This window comes from Eschrichtius robustus, chromosome 1 (genome assembly GCF_028021215.1).
Source record: "Eschrichtius robustus isolate mEscRob2 chromosome 1, mEscRob2.pri, whole genome shotgun sequence".
Classification (NCBI taxonomy): Eukaryota; Metazoa; Chordata; class Mammalia; order Artiodactyla; family Eschrichtiidae; genus Eschrichtius; species Eschrichtius robustus.
The window spans coordinates 41,247,521-41,269,019 of record NC_090824.1 but is presented as its reverse complement, the minus strand read 5'-3'; the positions used below and the strand labels follow the sequence as shown (position 1 = coordinate 41,269,019).

The following is a 21,499-nucleotide window of genomic DNA, read 5'->3' as shown; positions in this document are numbered from 1 at the left end:
GTAATCACCTCTAATTTTCCTTGTCTTCCACCTTCTCTTTTTTTTTCTTCACTGTCTTGGCTATCCTTGGCCCTTTACACTTCCTATGAGTTTCAGGAAACAGCTTCTCAAGTTATATGAGAATCTTGTTGATATTTTAATTGGAATTGCACTGAATTTATACATTAATTTTGGGAAAAATTTGCCACCTTTCCCGTTGGAGTCTTTGAAGGGATCAAATAAGTAGCACCCTTACTCACCTAACATTTGAACGAATTGAGAAATACGACAGTGGCAGATAGAGAGCTGAGAATATTTTGCTTAGCTTAGTGAGAAAGCCAAATGGGCCTGCTAACAGATGCCAAAAGTAAGTCATGATGACCCAGTAGCAGGAAATACTTGACTGAGGCCTTTCCACATGGGAGGAGAGCTTCTCCTGGAGGAGCAGAAGGCATTCTCCCAGCAATAAGCTCCTTCTCAAGATGAAAGACAGGAGCTAAACATACCCAGTTTAATCTTCCCAGATTGGGACTTCCCTGGTGGCGCAGTGGTTAAGAATCCACCTGCCAATGCAGGGGACACGGTTTTGAGCCCTGGTCCAGGAAGATCCCACATGCCGCAGAGCAACTAAGCCCGTGCGCCACAACTACTGAAGCCCATGCACCTAGAGCCTGTGCTCCACAACAAGAGAAGCCACTGCAATGAGAAGGCCGCGCACCGCAACGAAGGGTAGCCCCCGCTCCCCACAACTAGAGAAAGCCCGTGTGCAGTAGCAAAGACCCAATACAGCCAAAAACAAATAAATAAAATAAATAAATTTATTAAAAAAAAAAATCTTCCCAGATTTATCAGTTAAGTCGCTCTACTTCCCCGAGTGAAGGAGTGAAGGGACTGAGAGAGCCAGTAGTGCCACATTATAGAGCTATTTCCACCAAGAAAGAAATACAATAAGCAGTCTCCCCTAATATTTATAGCATTGAGCCTTCTCTTTCACAAACAAAAATATCCCTGTGTTTATTTTATGTCCTTCAATAAAGGTCTGTGATTTTCTCCTAAAGGTTTTAATCATCTTTGGTTAGATTTATTCTGTTGTTTTAATAGCTGTTTTAAACAATATCTTTTTATATTTTTCTAGTTGTTTGCTGCTAAAGTATAGAAATTCTGATTTTTGAATATTACTCTTTATCCAGGAAGCTTGCTGAACTCTCTTTTAAATTCTAATGGATTGTAAATTTTGTTGGATTTTCTCTGTAGACAATCATAGTATCTACAAATAATGACTCTTTCTTTCCAATCCTTATGGTTTTATTTCCTTTACTTCTCTCAGTGTGCTGACTAGGACTTCTTGTACAGTGTTGAATAGACACACTTGATAGTTACTGACCTCAAAAGAATGCTTCTAAATTGTCACTATTAAATATGTTTGCTGTAGGTTATGGGTAGATAACCTTCAACATTTTAAGGCAGTTCCTTTCTAATTCCAGTTTACTACTTGTTTTTATCAGGAATGGACACTGGATTTTAACTAATTGGTAATACAGTATTTCTCTTTAATCTGTTAATATGCAAACTAAATTAATAGTTTCTGGTGCTAAACCATCCTTAAATTCCTGGGATGAATACTACTTGGTCATCTTTTATACTTTATTGGATTCAATTTGCTAAAATTTCATGTAGCATATCTCTATGGAAATAAGTAAAATTATTCTGTAATTTTACTTTATTATACTATTCTTTTCAAGTTCATCAAGGCTGTTCTTGCCTCATAAAATTAATTGGGGAGTTCTCCCTCTTTTTCTAGTCTATGAATTAATTTATATAAAAGAAGACTCGTGTGTTCCTTGAAGGATAATTAATCCTGTCTCTAAAACCATGTGAACTTAATATTTTTTGAAGTTAGATTTTAAACCACTTATTCAAACTCTTTAATGGATATATATTATCTAGCCATTTTCTATTAAACTGATAAGAACAGATACTACACTTGTTCTTAACAAAAAGGCGAGAAGCAATTTCTATTTATTCAAAAGTCAATATTGAGAAGTTATATTTTTCAATAAAATTGTCCTTTTATCTAAATTTTAAAGGTACTTCCATCATAATACTTTCATGAATTTTAAAAATCTCTACTATATCTGTGTTTTGTCACCTTTTTTATATCTAAATTTGTTGGGGTTTTTTTGCTTTTTCTCTTTTATTCTTGATGAGTCTTACTAAAGGTTTGTCTATCATATTAATCTCTTCAAAAAACCATAGTTTGGTTTTATCAAGGTAATTTTTCTTTTTTGTTCATTAATTTCTATGCTTTATCTTTGGTTTCTCGGAATTTACTTTTTAAAAATATTCTGGGGCTTCCCTGGTGGCGCAGTGGTTGAGAATCTGCCTGCCAATGCAGGGGACACGGGTTTGAGCCCTGGTCTGGGAAGATCCCACAAGCCGCGGAGCAGCTGGGCCCGTGAGCCACAACTACTGAGCCTGCGCGTCTGGAGCCTGTGCTCCGCAACAAGAGAGGCCGCGATGGTGAGAGGCCCGCGCACCGCGATGAAGAGTGGTCACCGCTTGCCACAACTAGAGAAAGCCCTCGCACAGAAACGAAGACTCAACACAGTCATAAATAAATAAATAAAAGAACGTGAATTTCTTTAAAAAAAAAAAAAATTCTGGAGTAGAATGCCTAGCTCATTAATTTTTAATATTCCTTCTAAATGAATAAATTTTAGGTTACAAAATACTGCTTTAGCAACAGCCTAAAAGTTTTGATATGTTGTGTTTTTCCTGTTATTTCTTAGAATCTACTTTACACGGACTTCCTTAGTGGTCCAGTGGTTAAGATTTTGCCCTCCAGTGCAGTGGGTGTGGATTTCATCCCTGGTCGGGGAGCTAGGATCCCACATGCCTTGCAGCCAAAAAACCAAAACATGAAACAGAAGCAATATTATAACAAATTCAATAGACTTTTAAAAAAATGGTCCACATCAAAAAAAAAATCTTAGAATCTACTTTACAAAAGATTTCTTCTTTAATCTGTGAATTATTGAGGAGTATGTGTGTTAATTTCAAACCTATTAGGTACTTTTAGTTATCTCGTTATTATTTATTTCTAGTGTTATTACATTTTAATCAGAAGAGAGTCTATACATTCTTTGGTTTTATGAAACTGGCTTAGTGGCCTTGAATGTGCTCATTTTTTTTAACTCAATTTATGGCTTAGAGATCTCTCTCCATTAATGTATATGTATCTACTACATTTTAAAAAAATAGTTTATTCCCTTCTGATGATAATCTTTCTTTCTTTCTTTTGTTATCACAAACAGTGCTGCATACTTCTTCTGTGTTGTCAGTACCCCAGATCATCCCTATATTCAGAGATTTGCTAGAAGATTTGCTAAAAGTCAAGGGACTTAGCATATAGCTATACTCATGGCTAAGATTTATTACTGTGACATAATGAGGATACACAGCCAGGTGATGAAGGAAAAACATATGGGCAGAGTCTGGAAGAACCCATGTGCAGGCTTCCCTTATGCTCTTTCCCTCACATGAGGGGATCACACAGTGTGCACTCGTCACACACCAACAAAAATGTAGCAACAAATGTGTTATATTTCTGCCCAGGAAATCCCATTAGACTTAATAGCATTCAAGGGCTTTTTTGGAAGCTGGTCATGTAGGTACCCTGTGGCAATCACATACCAAAATTCCAGACTCCCAGAAGGAGAGCAGGTTGAACATGAATCCTATTGTTTGCATAAGCAGTCTAGGCATAGTGAACTACCCTTATCAGTTAAGGAATGGTGGGAGAGCTTCCAAAATCCAAGTACCAAACACTTGTCAAGAGCTCCTTGCAAACAGATCCTTCTAAAGATAACAGCCTCAAGCCTACTATGTTAACACTTTCTACACACTTTCTTACGCACATATGCAAGTATTTTTACAGTAGGTTAATACTATGAAGTGATGGATCATATAGTTCAATAGATGTGTATTGAATTAAACTGCATAGTGCCTATGGGAAATTATCATACAAGTTTCAAACTAATTACTTATAAGTGAACTTTTATAATATAATCCTATTCATGAGTTGGGATTGCCTGTAGTTAATGAACAATATCATATACTCTAAAAAGAGACTAAATCTCCAAGTGGTAGCCTTGGTTAAAAAAAAAACCAAAAAACTTCTCATCTTCATTTGGCATAACAGGGAATTGAGAAATCTTTCAAAAAGGGAGTTCGTATTTATATCATTTAATACTACAAATTAGCTGTTACCTGTCATCTCTGCTGTCTATGCTTCTCTATAAAGGTTGATCTTTGAAATAAAAAGTTTTTTTAAGGAATGAATTGTTATTTTTAACTTTATTCAGATTTGTAGAAAAATGCTACATCGCCACGTGCTTATATTTCGACTGCCTAACTTACAGATGTTAGATGGAATCCCTGTGAATTCAGATGATAGGGCAAAAGCTGAATTTCACTTCTCTGAACCACAAGCAAAGAAAAATTCGGTAATAATTCTATTATTTACACTTTTCCTTTTAAAATACATAAATTATTAGTAGATGAACATTCTGTCATGAGTTTTTACTTAAATGTTTAAACCTGATGTATGATGTTTTTCTAGATAATTTTAGTATGTATTTGGTGATTACTGTCAAAAGCAGCTTGATCTGGTGAATAGAGCACATACACATAGAAGCTAGGAAAGCTCCTTATTCAAAAAACATACTTTGACATAGAGCAAATTATTTTAAACTGTGTGCCTCTTGCTCCATATGTCAGATAATGCTAGAAGGTAAGAAACTGTAACGTATCACTCTTATAAATAGTGACTAACAATAAAACCCTCTCCACTTAGGAGATAGAAAGGGAAGGAAGGAATAATGACCTCAAACTCTCTGGACTGTGTAGTTCATCTAACAAGGGAGGTGTGTGCCTCTTTTCTTGTATATTGGCAGAATAATTGGGCCTTTTGCCTATGAACCCTAGTACGGTATCTGAGCATGACAGGGAAGAGGTTAGAGAGAGAAGCCACAAAAGCATATCATTTGGAAATTCTACCATTGACCACCAGGATTTTTCATAACTATCTTAAAAGACTAAATTTAACACAGAAAAGCTATGGTTTTTGAACAAAGAAGTAATACTATTAGAGCTGTGCCTTTGCAAGGTTTAAGGAAGAAGGGGCTGGAGGCAGAGAAACCAGCTAAGAGGCTTTTAGAATAATCCAAGAGAGAGATTATGAAGACCTGGACTAAGGTGGGGCAGTGAGAATGTAAATGAACCTTTAATGTCAGTGAAAGCCAGAGAGCAAGGGCATTGGTCAGTGAACAAAGATTACTTTTAAAAGTTAAACTGAAGAGGAAAGAGATAAGACTACTGTAGATGCTTTCATTTATCTCACTGGCTTACCCAACACTCTCCACTCCCTTTGTAAAACAAACTAACGAGTTCCCAGAGCACACTGAACGTTTGATACTAGTAGGCTACTCTCTAAGCTCACTTCTGCCTTCAGCAATAGATTCACATATTTATTAAGAGCCAGCTGTGCTTTTTCAAAAACTTATAACTTTTATTTTAAATAAACAGATACACAAGTACAAATTTTAAATTATTATTTCTATGTTTCTATGAAAGACAAATGGGATTCCCTGTAAAATCTGGAAAAAGATCAATTACACAAATCACAAATAGTTGATTACACATACACAAATAATATCAAATTAGGTTGGGAGGAAAAAACCCTGCAAAATAAGGAAGAAAATTATAAAAATTCAGACAAATATGTGGGAAAATTTCTTTAAATCTAGACAGTTTCTTGTATTCAAATTTTCTCCACATGTTGTTGAATTCTTGCTACTTTAACGAAACCAAAACTGGAAACTGTAGGTAAAACCCTTAAGGGTGGATTTATCAATCAGATAAAATACCAGTCAAGGGACTTTTTCTTAAAGAAAAGGCCTTGGCCCTTCATCAAAAGATGGGTGGGCACATGTACTTTTATGTTGTAAATTTTTTTTAAAGAATTATAAAAAGAATTATAGATCTAATTCTTATTTCCCTGACTTTTAAAAATTAACCAAGGGTATTCTACTATGGGTCAAAATAGCTATAGAGACCTGTGAAACTTAGAGCTGTACAATGTTAATAAAGATTATCTAGATTAGGCAGAGGAAATTGGTTCATTTATGGGTTATATTTACAAATGTTTTTCTAAAAACTATGCTTTGTGAAAAAAATCTTAGCTACTAATCTGTATGATATAACTAAGAGACAGCACCATCTAATGTCATCTACCGAATTACCGTCGCAGTCTCTAGTCTTTAAAAAGAGAATAATCAAAATTTAGTTCAATGATTTAAGCCTCCTTTCCCTCTTATATTCCATGAGCAAGTCACTTCTTGCTTCCAGAAGTGGAAAACTAAAGGAAACTTTAGTCTCTTATTGCTGTTGTAACAAATTACCTCAAATTTGGTATCTTGAAACAACACAAATTTATTATCTTACAATTCTGGAGGTTGTAAGTCCGAAAAATCAGTCTTACAGAGCTAAAATCACAAGTATCGGCAGGGCTGCATACCTTCTGGAAGCTCTAGGAGAGAATTTGTTCTTTGCCTTTCAAACTTCTAGAGGCTACCTGCATTCCTTGGCTCATGGCCCTCTTCCAGCAATGGCATCACTTTGACCTCTGCTTCCATCATCACATCTTCTCTCACACTGACCCTCCCTGCCTCCCTCTTATAAGGACCCTTGTGATTGTATTGGGCCCACCTAGATAATCCAGGATAATCTCCTGGATCTCAAAATCCTTAATTTAATTATGCCTGTAAAGTCCTTTTTGCCATGTAAAGCATTCACAGGTTTCAGAGATTAGGATGTGGACATCTTGGGGGGGGGGCGGCATTATTCTGTCTATCATACCACATATGTGAGGCCTCCAGTGAGAGACCTATACCAATTGTAACATTATATTTTATAAATTCTATTTGAAGGTAATGTTGGCTACATTTAAAAAATTCCATATAACTTCATAAATGCTCACTAAATTCCATATAAAGAAATCACTTAGAGCAACTTTAAAGATCCCAATTTCCATATATATTTTTAAATTAGTTTCATATAGCAAAAAAAAAACGTAAACTCAAATTGTAGTCAATGATGGATGATTATTTCACTAAAGGTTTTGCTTGTTGGCTATTCTTTTCTATTTCTCATATAGTGAAGTAAGATTTTTCCCATTCTATACTACCATGTTGTCTTCAGTGATTCTAGATACCTATTCTTGCCATTCGAATCGGTGCCGTACATAAGAATTTAATTATCTTTCCATTTACTCTATATGTAAATATTTTATTTAAAAATTGGGTTTTAAAGAATTCATCTATATATGGTTAGTAAAATAAAGGGAGTATTTGAAGTCTTTATTTCAGAGAAATCTATTTTAAGATGCAATAATAATTTTTATTTTCCTGGCTAGAAAAAAATTGAGCTATTCATTTAGCTGTTCAGAAGACACAAGAACAGAATACTTTTCAAGTTTTATCAGTTCAGTCTAATGTATTTTTCTTTGTTTTAGTTGCTGCCGTTCTTTCTTTTTAACAGCAAGTAAAGAGGAAATAAATGAAATCTAAAGTTGTCCTTTAAACCAGAACATTTTGGTGCTCTGGTTTCAGAAGAAAATTTGACAATATTCTAGTTTAATGATGGGAAGAAACTCCCATGAAGGAATTAGTTAGGGAATTTGGGATCAGCTTTAGTAAAAGGCCTGATACCTTAGTGCTCATTACGAAGCTGCATTTTGGTTACATTTACTGAAATATGAGGGAAATGGGTAATTTTACACAAATGGCAAAAGCCTGTATCTCTAAATAAATTGAATCATATATTCAGAATTCATATTTTTTAAAGTATAAACAAGGTCAGTCTTACTGAAGACAGAGCAGGCATAAATTTCTAGGGAAACCAAGAGTCTCCAGCCTAAAATACTTCTCTCCTCCATTTGCTGATTCCTGAAACTCTTTTAAAAGCCTCTTAATTCTCAACTAACATAAAATGTAAACACTGTTTAGAGAGTTAGCACACTCATTAAAAGTGATTGTTATAAGATGCTTTTCTTAGTCCCCATTTTATTTACTTGTTTGTTTTTGAGAAACTAATTAACTGCAAGACACCTGGTGAGGTAATGTGAGGAACACAAAGATGTAGAAGATACAACTCTTACCATCTAGAAATTCCTGTTCAGAAAAAAAGAAAAGATATTACAAAGGGGTAAAGGCTTAATTCTCATTTTCTTAATTCTACACTTACCTTGTTAAGACTCTTTGGAATGGGGAGGTGCCATCACCCTAGACTGTTGTAATGAGTACAATGCAGTCTGAAAAAAAAAAGAACATAAGGTTCTGAGGGGGGTTAAGGGCCCAAAAATCTGTCTGTTTCACAGTTTTTGCCTCATACGAACTCTGAGTTTAGGGAAGCATATAATTTCTGACCTAAAAAATTCTAAGGTGATTATCAAGTGGGGCTTGTGGTAAGGCTAAGACGATTGATCTGAGTTTTAGAGATAAGGCCTTCTTAACTTTTCTTTTATTATGTAGTTTATTCCTGTTACCAACTCTCCTGTGGATGGTGGATCATTTGGCCAAGTGAAAGCTCCTCCCATAAAGATAACAAATGTAATTCTGCCTGGTGGATTTAGCCATTACTTGGGATCTGACTTCACTTTAACTCCTGAAATTGAAGGTATTTTGACAGTTTCTGAGTGAATGTAAAAAAACAAAAACACTTCATTTGAAACAAAAATCTCACTTTGATTTCTAATACTACTTAAAATTGCATATTTTACATTTACATTTCCTAAAATTGAATGTTTGTTCAACTTTCACATGACCATTCTGATTTCAAAGAATCTGTAGTATTGTTTGGTTCTACTCAACTACTAATATGTTGTAACTAAACATTAGCTTGCAATTTGAACTTTGTGATACTTGCACAATTGTTCTTGACATTTCTTTTCAAAGCTTTTATTACATTTTGTGTATTTCATAGCAAATGACTACTAAAACCTGTAGTACATCCTGCTAAAAGTAGAAATCAGAGGTTTAAAAATATTGGTAACAACAGACTCTTGGGGTTCAAAGGGTATCTTACAAAGAGAAGATCAAACTTCATCCATGAAACCACAATATTATTTTATATATTCATGAAGCTATTAGTAGGGAAGTGTTTCAAGAGGTAGCTCTCTAAAGGAAGGGAGTATATTAAAAGGACAAGGCATGGAAATGTTTCATTCTATTATATACATTTTCATTCAGACTTAGATCATGCCTTTTCTCTAATTCCAGACCTTCACTGGCTACCATTTTGGTGAAATTGGGGGTAGCTACTCTTTCCCTGAGGGCTCACCTCTTCCATTCTTTTTAACATCCCACTTTGCCTCAGACTACTGTTAGACAATAAAACTGAACATCACAATAATAATAAAATGATCGAAAAGCCTACTAAGAATATGCAATTATTTTTAAAGGAAACTCAGTTAAAAGAAATCCAACATAATTTACTCTAAGATGTTATTTTTTGTTTAACTTACTTTTCATACTTCTACATACTTATGGCTTCAAGATTTTAATCATAGTGAGAAATTTAATGCTTTTGTCCAGTAGATAGAACTATCAGTAAAACTAGACATACCAAATTGTTATTAGCCTCCTTAATAGTACAGTGTCATCACTGTCATCTTCAGGAATGTCTTCAATATCTTTGGGGGGGGGCATTAGTTCAATCCTGGTTTCATTTCCATAACTTTCTTCTCAGATATCTTTCTTTAAGATTCATTATGCAACTACTTTTTTAGGATTTTCTGGGAAAGTCCTATTTCTTTCCTATTTTCTGACTGTGTTGCCCCAATTTTTGTTTTGAAAAGTATGGTCATTTTATGGATACATTTATTATAGCACACAGCTCTGGATATTTGTATTTTTAAAAATCACCAAGAAGGTATCAAATTGATCCACTAGCTCAGAAAAATCTAAGCAGCATTAAGTGCTAGAAATATAGTCCAATTTTAATTTTTATTTAAAATTGTTAATTCATGTTATGAAATATGTATAGCACACAGTCAACTGAAGGACAACCAAACCTTATTAATTTATTAATGCTTTTCATTGTTTCATAATTCCTAATTTCAGACAAAAAAGACAAGAATGTAGGGATTCTAACAAGTAATCCTCGGAGCATCCATGCAGAAATAGCTTTTCGGCAACTCAGAGGGATAAATCTCTCTCCATCTCTTTTATCACATCAGAATATGGCATCTCCAAGTGCACAAATATACCAGAGCAACCAAGATGAGGGAAGGTAAAGCTATTCTGTGCTTTAATATCACTTGTTATCATTAAAAAAAAAAAAAAACTTCCCAGATTTGCTTGTCATCTATAGAAATAGGAAACTACTATTAATTGGGAACTACTATTATGGGAACTACTTTTAATTGTATTCTCTCCCAAGTCACTTCTAATCACTGAATATGCAAAGCAGTTCACTTATATTTTGAACAACGGATAAATTCAACTCTGAAATCACAAAGGCTGAGAATTATGTAAATTCTTCAAGCTTCTTATAATTCCCAGTTGCCCTTCCTCCAATTTGGATCCTAGCCCTAGAGGCCAGCTGAAAGCCTAAGAACGTGCTACTTCTCATTAAGAATTCACTGCTGCTCAACACCTGTCCACCCAGATTTCCAGTTAATACCTGTCCTCTAGCTTCTTTGTAGGCAATCTCTGGAGCATCTATTAGAGTGACCTAGCAGCAGATCTAGCTTAAGCCTGGTTCTTGCTGTACTGACTTCCCTGCTATAATCAGTCATGTCCCACTGAGAATATATTTAGTGAGTGTAATATATTGATATCATATTTTGATATCAATGGTTTATCCTCATGATAACCTGATTTATAGATAGCCAAAAATAGGATATTTTTCTCTCTTGTGTTGTCTTTTTGAAATTGTACACGTATAAAATACAAAAATTATTTACTGCAGAATTACCTTAAGTGAGCTGATCAATTAAGAAATTGTCACTATTATTTGACTCATAAATATTTTGTTTCTGACAGAATTCCTGGCAGACACTTTCCAAGATCAAATCGAATGTAACTGCCTAAAGAGAAATGAATATATACCAAGAAACCTATTTCTGTTTAGTAGTTGTGCAAAAACTAGCAGACAGTGTGGGTGATAAAAAATATAATACAATCACGTTACTTATGTTACTGAAGCACTTCAGTTCCATATGAAGATAATCTCTATCACCCTTAGTGAATTTTATTTAATATCATCTTTCTTAAACTTTCTTTATGGTTATCTTAATTATTCATTTGACTTTCTATATTAGAAAAATCATGAAATATATCATACAACAATTTGAAAAGATACAAGTGACATAAAACAAAGTTCAAAGAATCAAATGTTTAGTCCTGGGGTATTGGAAGCATTTAGTTGTAAAATCTCATTTTGGCTTCTCATATAAAGATACTAAGAAAAGGTAATTTTAGGAAATAAGCATACTTTCATTTGTAGAATATCTGTTCATTTAGGCTTACCTAAAGCTAAAGCACACATTTCTTACCAAACACAACTATTACTAAAGCAAGTTGAGTTTTGCTAGTTGAACTACAGATTAGTTTTTTAGGACTATATTTCGAAAAAAATAGCCTCAAACTGAGTCCGCCCTAAGAATTGTTTAGAGATGGAAATCATAGGCATCAATAGTACTTCCTGAAGGTGGCTATGAGTGCAACCAGCCATTCATGCTCTAAGAACAAAAGAATAGTATTTCATATACATAATTCATTGAATGTGCCCATAGTGATATAATTTTAGAAACAAATTTTAGGCTAAATAAACACATGTTCAAAATAAGTGGACACATTTAAAATTTGGACTCAATTATATTTTACTGGAAATAAGTTTTCTAAAATATTGATAATTACATTGTATAGTACTAGGACAAATCACAAATGAAATGTGGTTTTGAATTTGTTTATTTATTAAACACAGTTCTTTAAATTAATGATTAAATTGCCAATCATATTTTGATATCAGTGGGCTCCAAGATTCATGAAGTATTCTGTTTAAATTTTTCAAGTAGTGGTTCAACGCTGCATGTAATTTTCATATTATTTTATGTGTTCCTTACATGAAAATAAATTATTTTTACTAAAATATTTGTATTTTATAATCTATCTGGAAATAGTTTTAAGGATATTTTGGAAACTAATGCCAATATGTATGCAACAATTTTGTGTCTTCTTTAAATACTCTCTGTTTGTAATTTAATGATGTAATATTTAAAATTTCAAACCTAATACAGATTGATTTTACCCTTCTTAATGTGTGGTTTTTAAACAACTATTACTCTAAGGTAGAAATAAGATCCTTTGTTTAAAAAGGAACCATGCAGTTCTTAAGATGTCCAGAAGATGTCTTTGTTGCCCTTTAGTTCTGACAACTGCTTTCATTACGGTGTTGTGATAAGCATCTGCTCTTCACTATTTGTTACTAACTTGACATCATTTGCTTTTTCTTTCTCTTATGATTATGTATAAATGAAATGCTCAACATATGCTACTTTTATAGTAAAAAGTGTCTTTGTAAATAATAAACTGGATGGGAAAAATAAAGAAACAGGTTTTCACTGGAGAAAAATTTACAAGAGCAGAAAAGTATAAAGCAGGAAAAACATAACTTATTATCCAGCATCCACTTAACATTTGACATTTTTTTCTTGTAGCCATTTCTTTTATGCATTTTCTTCTATTCTGTTTTCTTCTATGCATTTCTAATATATTTGAGATCACTTGTTTTTTTGAACACATTGTTCAATTTTGAGATATTTTTATCATAAAATTTTAATTCGAATTTGTTCTAGAAAGTAAATTTGTAATACTTAATTTAATAGTAACAAACACTAAGAATAATAATAAACGTATTTAGGCATTGCTAGGTGCTGTACAGAAACAGACATTGACCCAACCTTAAGAACATTTTGAATATAAATATACAATCAATAATTCCATATAAAAGCAATGAGGGGGATGATTACCAAGATAATTTGGCACAGTAGTTCTGAAGTTTTTCTGCCATGAAAGCAGATGATGATACATACTCTCCTGGACAGGTTAAGCTGTTGATTATCTGCAGTTCTTAAAGCAGTAGCTATAACTTCATCCCCTTCCTATTCAACAAATGAAAATGTAATTGAATATGAGAGAGAAACTTTTACGGGTCTGCTTTAGATCTGCTCTAAATTTTTTTTTAAGTAAATCATTCACCAACTGTGAAATTTTAAATTATTCATAATACATTTCACAACCGATTGTAACAAAACAAGCAGGTAGTGCTTATTACTATAAACCACTAGTCCATATTTTACATGGTTTATCCTAATAACAAACTTATAAAGTAGATGTGACATGTACTGTCTCCATTTATAGATTAAAAAAAACTGGCCTTAAAAGGAAAAGATATCACACCAAATCCTAGATTTTTTCAACTCTAAATTCATTGCTTTTTTGATTACTACAAATGAACTGACATTTAATTATTCCTAATGTGCTGTTTAATCAGCTGTTGTCGAGCCCTAATGTGTGTAAAAACTGTAAACTATTTATTCATTCTCTTTCAGTGTATTTAACTTAGGGAAAATGTATAATTTCTGCAGTAAAATTAGTTCTTTGCCCCCCAGCAAATGTCATGATAAATTTATTTTGCATGCAGTCATATGCATAATTGTACGACTTGTTTTAAATTAAAGGACAATTCCACAAACAACCTGGAAAGCTAAAATTTAGGGCACTTTAACTATAGACAAGGAGCCTACCTTGCTGAACTGCATATAGATGATGTCAAAGTGATCTTCTGATTTCTATTTATGAAGATTGACTATAACTGTTTATTAGAACTTTATTATTTACTTGATTTCGCTACTACTGACACAAAATTAACAAAAAACATATTTTTGCATAGAATATTTAGTGTGGCTCTGTGTGTGTGTTTGCAGGCACTCATGACTAGTTTTAAAATAGCCCTTATGTTTAAGTAACGTGTCATTTCATTATTTATTCATAAGCTATCCTATATTATGAGAAGTGTTTGTTTTAAAACATTAGATCTTACTGTTAGTCATGCTATAGGCACTTAGCTTCAATTAAATGTTACATAAAAAGAAGTAAATTATTTATAGTTCTATAAGAGTAGAAGCAAGCACTTATGTCTGAGTTCTGTTGGTTATTCAATGAATCTATTATCAGTTTGTTTTGGTATAGAAACTGGCTGTTTTTTTAAAATTCCTCTGCTATAAAACTTAGAACTTTTGGACAACCTCCAAGTGCTTAACTACTTCTCTTGTTCATCTCTCTATACTTTATTACTGAAATTTTTTTCTTTCTTTTTTTAAATTGAAATATAGTTGACGTACAATATTGTTAGTTTTAGATGTACTAGTGATTTGACATGATCGCCACTCTAAGTCTTGTAAGCATCTGTCCCCATACAAAGTTATTAACAATATTATTGACCATATTCTTTATGCTGTATATTACATCCTTGGCTTATTTATTTTATAACTAGAGGTTTGTACCTCTTAATCTGCTTCACCTGTTTCACCCTCCACATCTCTCTGCCTCCCCTCTAGCAACCACCCATTCTTTGTATCTATGAATCTGTTTTCTTTTTGTTTTGTTTTTTAGATTCCACATATAAGTGAGATTATATGGTATTTGTTTTTGTCAGACTTACTTCACTTAGCATAATACCCTCTACATACATCCACATTGTTGAAGTATTTTTAAAGAAAAACCTGTACCAAATTGCAATTTTAGTTTGCAGTTGCCTTTTAGAACTAGGTCAGCAAAAAGTACAGTTATTTTATTACTAATATTTTATTTCTACAAGTCTATATCTTATAAAAATATGAATTATATTATTACTTTTTCTTCAATTTATGAATAAAACTGCTTTGTAAACTACAGAAAAGACATTTCTCAGGCCCAATTTATGTATTTTTTTATCTCAAATTTAGTTTTGGTGATGATTTTTCGTTATAATTAAAGTAAAATGATTTTATAGCAAAAACATGAAATTCTGTGACCTAAAAATAGAATAATACATTCAAAGGAACTTAGAAGGAGCTTTGAAAGTGTTAATTACCTTAAATCAAATTATTTATCATTCACGTGTAATCTATTAGGCCTTACCTTAACTATATGCTCTTTTAGGTAAATCAGAAAACAAATTCGTCAACATCATTTTCCATATAAAATATTGGTGATTCTGAAATGCTAATTTTAAAATTAGAATATTTTTCCTTATATTGTATCATTAAAAATAAGAGTATCTATTCCATATGCTCTGAATAAAAATTCATTGGGATAACATATTTTGGTACCTCTTAAAAATTCATTTCATTTTGATCAAACAATAAAATGAAAATGGATGTTAAGTATTTTTCACAAATAGTATTCATTCATTCATTCATTCATTCATTTATTTATTTATGGCTGTGTTGGGTCTTCGTTTCTGTGCGAGGGCTTCCTCCAGTTGTGGCGAGTGGGGGCCACTCTTCATCGCGGTGCGCGAGCCTCTCACCGTCGCAGCCTCTCCCGTTGCGGAGCACAGGCTCCAGACGCGCAGGCTCAGCAGTTGTGGCTCACGGGCTTAGTTGCTCCGCGGCATGTGGGATCCTCCCAGACCAGAGCTCGAACCCGCGTCCCCTGCACTGGCAGGCAGATTCCCAACCACTGCACCACCAGGGAAGCCCCAGTTTTTAATTTTATAATGGTAATGAACTTCCAAATGCTTAAAAGTATTTCATACCAACAGAGCTCCATTTTTAAACATTACAAATAGGAAAAAAGGTTAGTTATGATATTAAATAAATCATTTACAGTTTATAGTTTTGTAAACCATTATGATTACATTTATTTTTAAACAACAATATCTGTATTTTAAACAGAAAAAAATTAAGATCATGTGGTTTAAAAGCTGTAGATTTTAATCATGGACCTGCATGTTTTACATATTGCTTACTGTAAAACATTAAAATGTTTTAAATAATTTTAGTAGTTTGGCTCTCTTTGACTGTTTCATCTTTAATTACAATATAACGCCTTCCCTTCCCTCCCTGCCCCCAAATGTTTTACACGTATGTTTCTCAAAGAACAACCAAAAAAGACTAATCTGTAAAAAATATATCAATAACATTTTTAAGTTTCCAATTATTTCTTATTTCATTCTATCAATTTGGCTGAAAACAGTTATTTACAAACACTGGTCGCCTACTTTCTTATAGCCTTTCATTTTTTTATGCAGTTCTTTAAATGATTTCAATCAACCTTAATGGTGCATTTTTAGTTAAGAAAATAGAATGAGGAGAAGTCAATTTGAGTGCTCAGATGAACAAGTGTCTTCAGAAAGAACAGGCATAAATGGGTTTAGAAAACAGAGAGAACAGGAGTAAAATGCAGTGAGCAGAGCACTCAGAGAAGCCAGATACAATGGAAAGAGTAAACTACTGCAGAGCTTTTTAAGCTACATACAATTGGAACAATGGACTTGATCCAGCCATCTATGCTAAACTGTTAAAATATAGGTGAAAAGCAAGATGGAATTCTATAAAGAGTGTTGAGGAACAGTAGAATGAAGAGCTTTAAATCTAAACAGAATGAATGCAGTCATTCAATAGGATGGAAATGAAGTCAAAATTGGCATATTTCCCTGGTTAATTTACCTGTGACCAACTCTCTTCAGTTTTAGGTATTAAGCCATTATTAGCAACAAAATAGTCTTTAAATTGCCACCATTGGAGTTTTTAAGCAACAACATAGTGTACATCCGTGAATTTAATGAATACATGCAACTATCAGTCGGGGACAGGGGGCGAAATTTCCCCCTCTACCCCTCCTGAGTTCTTATAGCTGGAATAATAATAAAATTTACACACAACAGATAACAGTAGAAAAACCAGCTGAATTTTGTGCACACAGAAGATCATAAAATGATGCTCAGAGACTGACCAAAAGCAGGCAGCTTTTGTATCTTTTTACATGAAGAAAAATAAATTTGTGAGGATTTGACAGGATAAATAAACTCAGGTTTGGGTTCTTAATTAGGAAGGAATTTACGCAAAGTTTAGGCTTGGGTAGTAAATTAGTAAAGAAGTAACAAGGTTTGTTAATACAAGCTTCCAGGCAGAATTCCCTATGTCCTTCTGCCTCCAGATACAGTGAGGGCACATTTCACATGAGGGATTTATTTCCTACCTTCAGAGAGACAGAGAGGAGGGGTCAATATGTCCCTCTTGCATCAGTCGTGTTTTAAGTAACTTTAATTCAAAATAATCAATATGCCATTGAAGCATATTTTGGGGTGGCCCTAACACCACATAAACATACACAGATACATACAAGTAAAAATACAACATATAGGTCTCATATAATTGTAACAATTTAATATTATGGTCTATAGCAATCAGTACACTATTTATATCAAACTTCCTATCCTCCAAAATCAAAAACAAAAAAAGGCTAATTTAGAGTTAATGTCAAAGGTGCAAGTGTACTATTACAAAAACTTGAAAAAGAAAGCTCATCTAGATAACACATGCAACTCACAGAATAGGATACTTTGGAATAATCAGATGGCTTAAGTTTTTTAATTAGCTGGAAGTCAATCAGAACATTTGTTTTCTACATTTTGGGAAAACTTTTATTAAATGTGTTGACATACTTTCCTGTTTTAGTAAGCAGAATAAATGAAATAAAATTTTATTTTCAATGATTTATAGTGTCTCAGGTGATAGTTGTGCATGATTTACAATTTTAAAGAAATGTAGCTAAGAAAACTGTGTAGAATGTGACCTGAATTGACGATATAACCTTGGAAGTTGCTTATGACCAAGATTCGTGATTTTTGCTTTTGTCTTCTGGCTTGCATTTTGTGTGTGTTCCTTCAATGACTAAGATGCTTAAATAATTTTTCAAGTTAGGTGAAAGTTCTAATATTTTTCATGTATAGTAAACTTAAGCATTACTATATTATTGTTTTGAATGAAGGTATTAATTATATTTATGGAAATAGATCTAAAAACCTCTGTAGATAAAAACTAAGTAAAACTAAAGCCCGAATATCTGTCAATGTTAACAAGTTGGGCCATTGTTAACTCTCAAAAAGAATATGAAAACGTCAGCCATATAATGTCATCCTTTAATAGTTCGTTATTGAAAGTTTTAAATACCTATTCTTTTTAAGACTTACTTTTAACTAATATTGACATTATCAAGAATTTAAACAACAGCTACAACAGACTTCAGAAAGAGTGAAGATTTCCTATTACCATGGAACTGTTTTAATATAGTGCTATTTCCAGACTTTTTTCCAATACATTGTAAGAAGATAAGAGTAGAAATGTATGTACTTACCACATGAGTATTTCAGTCACTTCAATATTTAGAAAAGAAATAATCATGAACAGCTATTAAAGATAATAAAAGCCAAACTTACTTTTAAAGAGTATTATTTCCATGGAGGAAACAAAAATGAAAGAAATTAGTTTTGGGTTAGGAAACACTTTTCTCTTGAAACTCAAAAACAACTTTAAAAAGTGAGGTATTTGTTTCTACTATTCAATCCTGCATATTTTTTGATCAATTATTTTCAATTATATTCAAAAACCAATAAAGAATACAATTGTGAGCCTAGATGGGGAAAATCAAATGAAAACAAAGCAGAATATTGGTAACCAGAGTAATGTTATTCATATTTGGTTATAAAGAAGCTTGAATTCCCTTACTGGGTCATAACTGTTTAAGTTATTTTGTCTTGAGATCAATTATTGACATTTACATACTGTTTTATTTCCACTGAATTTTGTAATTTTATTCATTATGTTTATGAGTCTTTTCATGATGTTTGTGGGGGAAACAAAATTGATTTTTAAAAAATAATAAGGTCAATCTACTCACTAGTTTAAATGAAGGTATAAGATTATGTAAAAACATTTAAAAGTTATGGGCTTATAAGTTTTTAAAAATTGATGCTATTCCTCTGATATAAATCCACTTATACATTTGGATATATGATTGAGCTTACTGTAGCTGAATGGCCTATGTATTAAAGAAGTAAGCACACGAATAATGTTATAGCAGAAAATAGAGGATACATAACTAACAAAAAGAATGATATAAAACAAAAAGTTGTCCTACTACATACTGGATCACTTCTATTTCATGACATCATACTTTTATCCTTTCACATTTATAAAAGATGTTAAAAAAATCAGCTACGGGGCTTCCCTGGTGGCGCAGTGGTTGCGAGTCTGCCTGCCAATGCAGGGGACACGGGTTCGAGCCCTGGTCTGGGAAGATCCCACGTGCTGCGAAGCCGCTGGGCCCATGAGCCACAATTACTGAGCCTGCGCGTCTGGAGCCTGTGCTCCGCAACAAGAGAGGCCGCGATAGTGAGAGGCCCGCGCACCGCGATGAAGAGTGGTCCCCGCTTGCCACAACTAGAGAAAGCCCTCGCACAGAAACGAAGACCCAACACAACCATAAATAAATAAATAAATACTTAAAAAAAATCAGCTACGTACTGTCTCATCAAATCCTCAAATGATCAGACTATACTACAAAGCTACAGTAATCAAAACAGCATGGTAGGAACTTCTCTGGTGGCGCAGTGGTTAAGAATCCGCCTGCCAATGCAGGGGACACGGGTTCGAGCCCTGGTCCAGGAAGATTCTACATGCCGCGGAGACACTAAGCCTGTGTGCCACAACTATTGAGCCTGCACTCTAGAGCCCGCAAGCCACAATGACTGAGCCTGTGTGCCACAACTACTGAAGCCCACGCACCTAGAGCCCGTGCTCTGCAACAAAGAGAAGCCACAGCAATGAGAAGCCCGCGCACTGTAGTGAGGAGTAGCCCCCGCTCGCTGCAACTAGAGAAAGCCCATACACAGCAATGAAGACCCAACACAGCCAAAAATTAATTAATTAAAAAAAAAAAAAAGAAAGAAAATGAGGGTCCAGAGATCACTAAAAAAAAAAAAAACAAAGCTAAACAGCACAGTAGTGGCATAAAAACAGACACACAGATCAATGGAACAGAATACAGAGCCCAGAAATAAACCCACACACTTATGGTCAATTAATCTACAACAACTATACAGTGGAGGTAACAATACACAATGGAGAAAAGACCGTCTCTTCAATAAGTGGTGCTGGGAAAACTGGACAGCTACATGTAAAACAGTGAGATTAGGACATTTCCTCATATCATATAAAAAATAACAAAAAAATGCAAAATAGATTATAGACCTAAATGAAAGACATGAAACCATAAAACTCTTAGAAGAGAACATACATGGAACACTCTAACATAAATCATAGCAATATGTTTTTGAATCTGTTTCCTAAGGCAAAAGAAAAGTACAAATAAATGGGACCTAATTAAACTTAAAAGCTTTTGCACAGCAAAGGAAACAATCAACAAAACAAAAAGACAACCTATGGAATGAGAGAAAGTATTTGCAAGTGATATGACCGATAAGGGGTGAATATCCAAAATATACAAACAGCTCATAAAACTGAATATAAAAAAATGCACAACATAATTAAAAAATGGGCCGAAGACCTGGATAGACATTTTTCCAAAGAAGACATACAGATGGCCAAAAGACACATGAAAAAATGCTCAACATTGCTAATCATCAGAGAAATGAAAATCAAAACCACAATAAGATATCACCTCACACATGTCAAAATGGCTATCAAAAAGTCTACAAATAAAAAATGTTGGTGAGGACATGGAGAAAATGGAATCCCAGTACACTGTTGGTGGGATTGCAAATTGGTGTAGCCACTATGGAAAACAGTATGGAGGTTCCTCAAAAAACTAAAAGTAGAATCACCCTATGATCCAGCAATCCCACTACTGGGCATATACCCAGAGAAAACCATAATTCAAAAAGACACATGCACCCCAATTTCATTGCAGCACTATTTACAATAGGCAGGTCATGGAAGCAACCTAAATGCCCATCGACAGATGAATGGATAAAGAAGATGTAGTACCTATATACAATGGAATATTACTCAGCCATAAAAAGGAACGAAATTGGGTCATTTGTTGAGACGTGGATGGATCTAGAGACTGTCATACAGAGTGAAGTAAGTCAGAAAGAGAAAAACAAATATCGTATATTAACGCATATATGTGGAACCTAGAAAAATGGTACAGATGAACCGGTTTGCAGGGCAGAAATTGAGACACAGATGTAGAGAAGAAACGTATGGACACCAAGGGGGGAAAGTGGCGGGGGTGGTGGTGGTGGTGGTGTGATGAATTGGGCGATGGGCGATTGGGATTGACATGTATACACTGATGTGTGTAAAACTGATGACTAATAAGGACCTGCTGTATAAAAAAATAAAATTATATTAAAAAATTTTTTAAAAAAAGAGGGAGGACATATG

The 21,499-nt window shown here is 33.7% G+C and overlaps 1 protein-coding gene and 1 pseudogene across 1 annotated transcript in view; one reads left to right on the top strand and one right to left on the bottom strand.

Annotated features, from left to right (window-relative positions):
• The window catches only part of LRRC9 (leucine rich repeat containing 9), an 89,140-nt gene extending 78,016 nt beyond the window's left edge, over positions 1 to 11,124 (top strand). The window contains exons 29-32 of the mRNA XM_068525267.1: positions 4,344 to 4,484; positions 8,571 to 8,715; positions 10,161 to 10,329; positions 11,085 to 11,124. Of these exons, the coding sequence (XP_068381368.1) occupies positions 4,344 to 4,484; positions 8,571 to 8,715; positions 10,161 to 10,329; positions 11,085 to 11,124 (495 nt within the window). The remainder of the gene's footprint in view (positions 1 to 4,343; positions 4,485 to 8,570; positions 8,716 to 10,160; positions 10,330 to 11,084) is intronic.
• LOC137752983 (U2 spliceosomal RNA) lies at positions 1,871 to 1,992 on the bottom strand (annotated as a pseudogene).
• Positions 11,125 to 21,499: the final 10,375 nt, after the last annotated feature.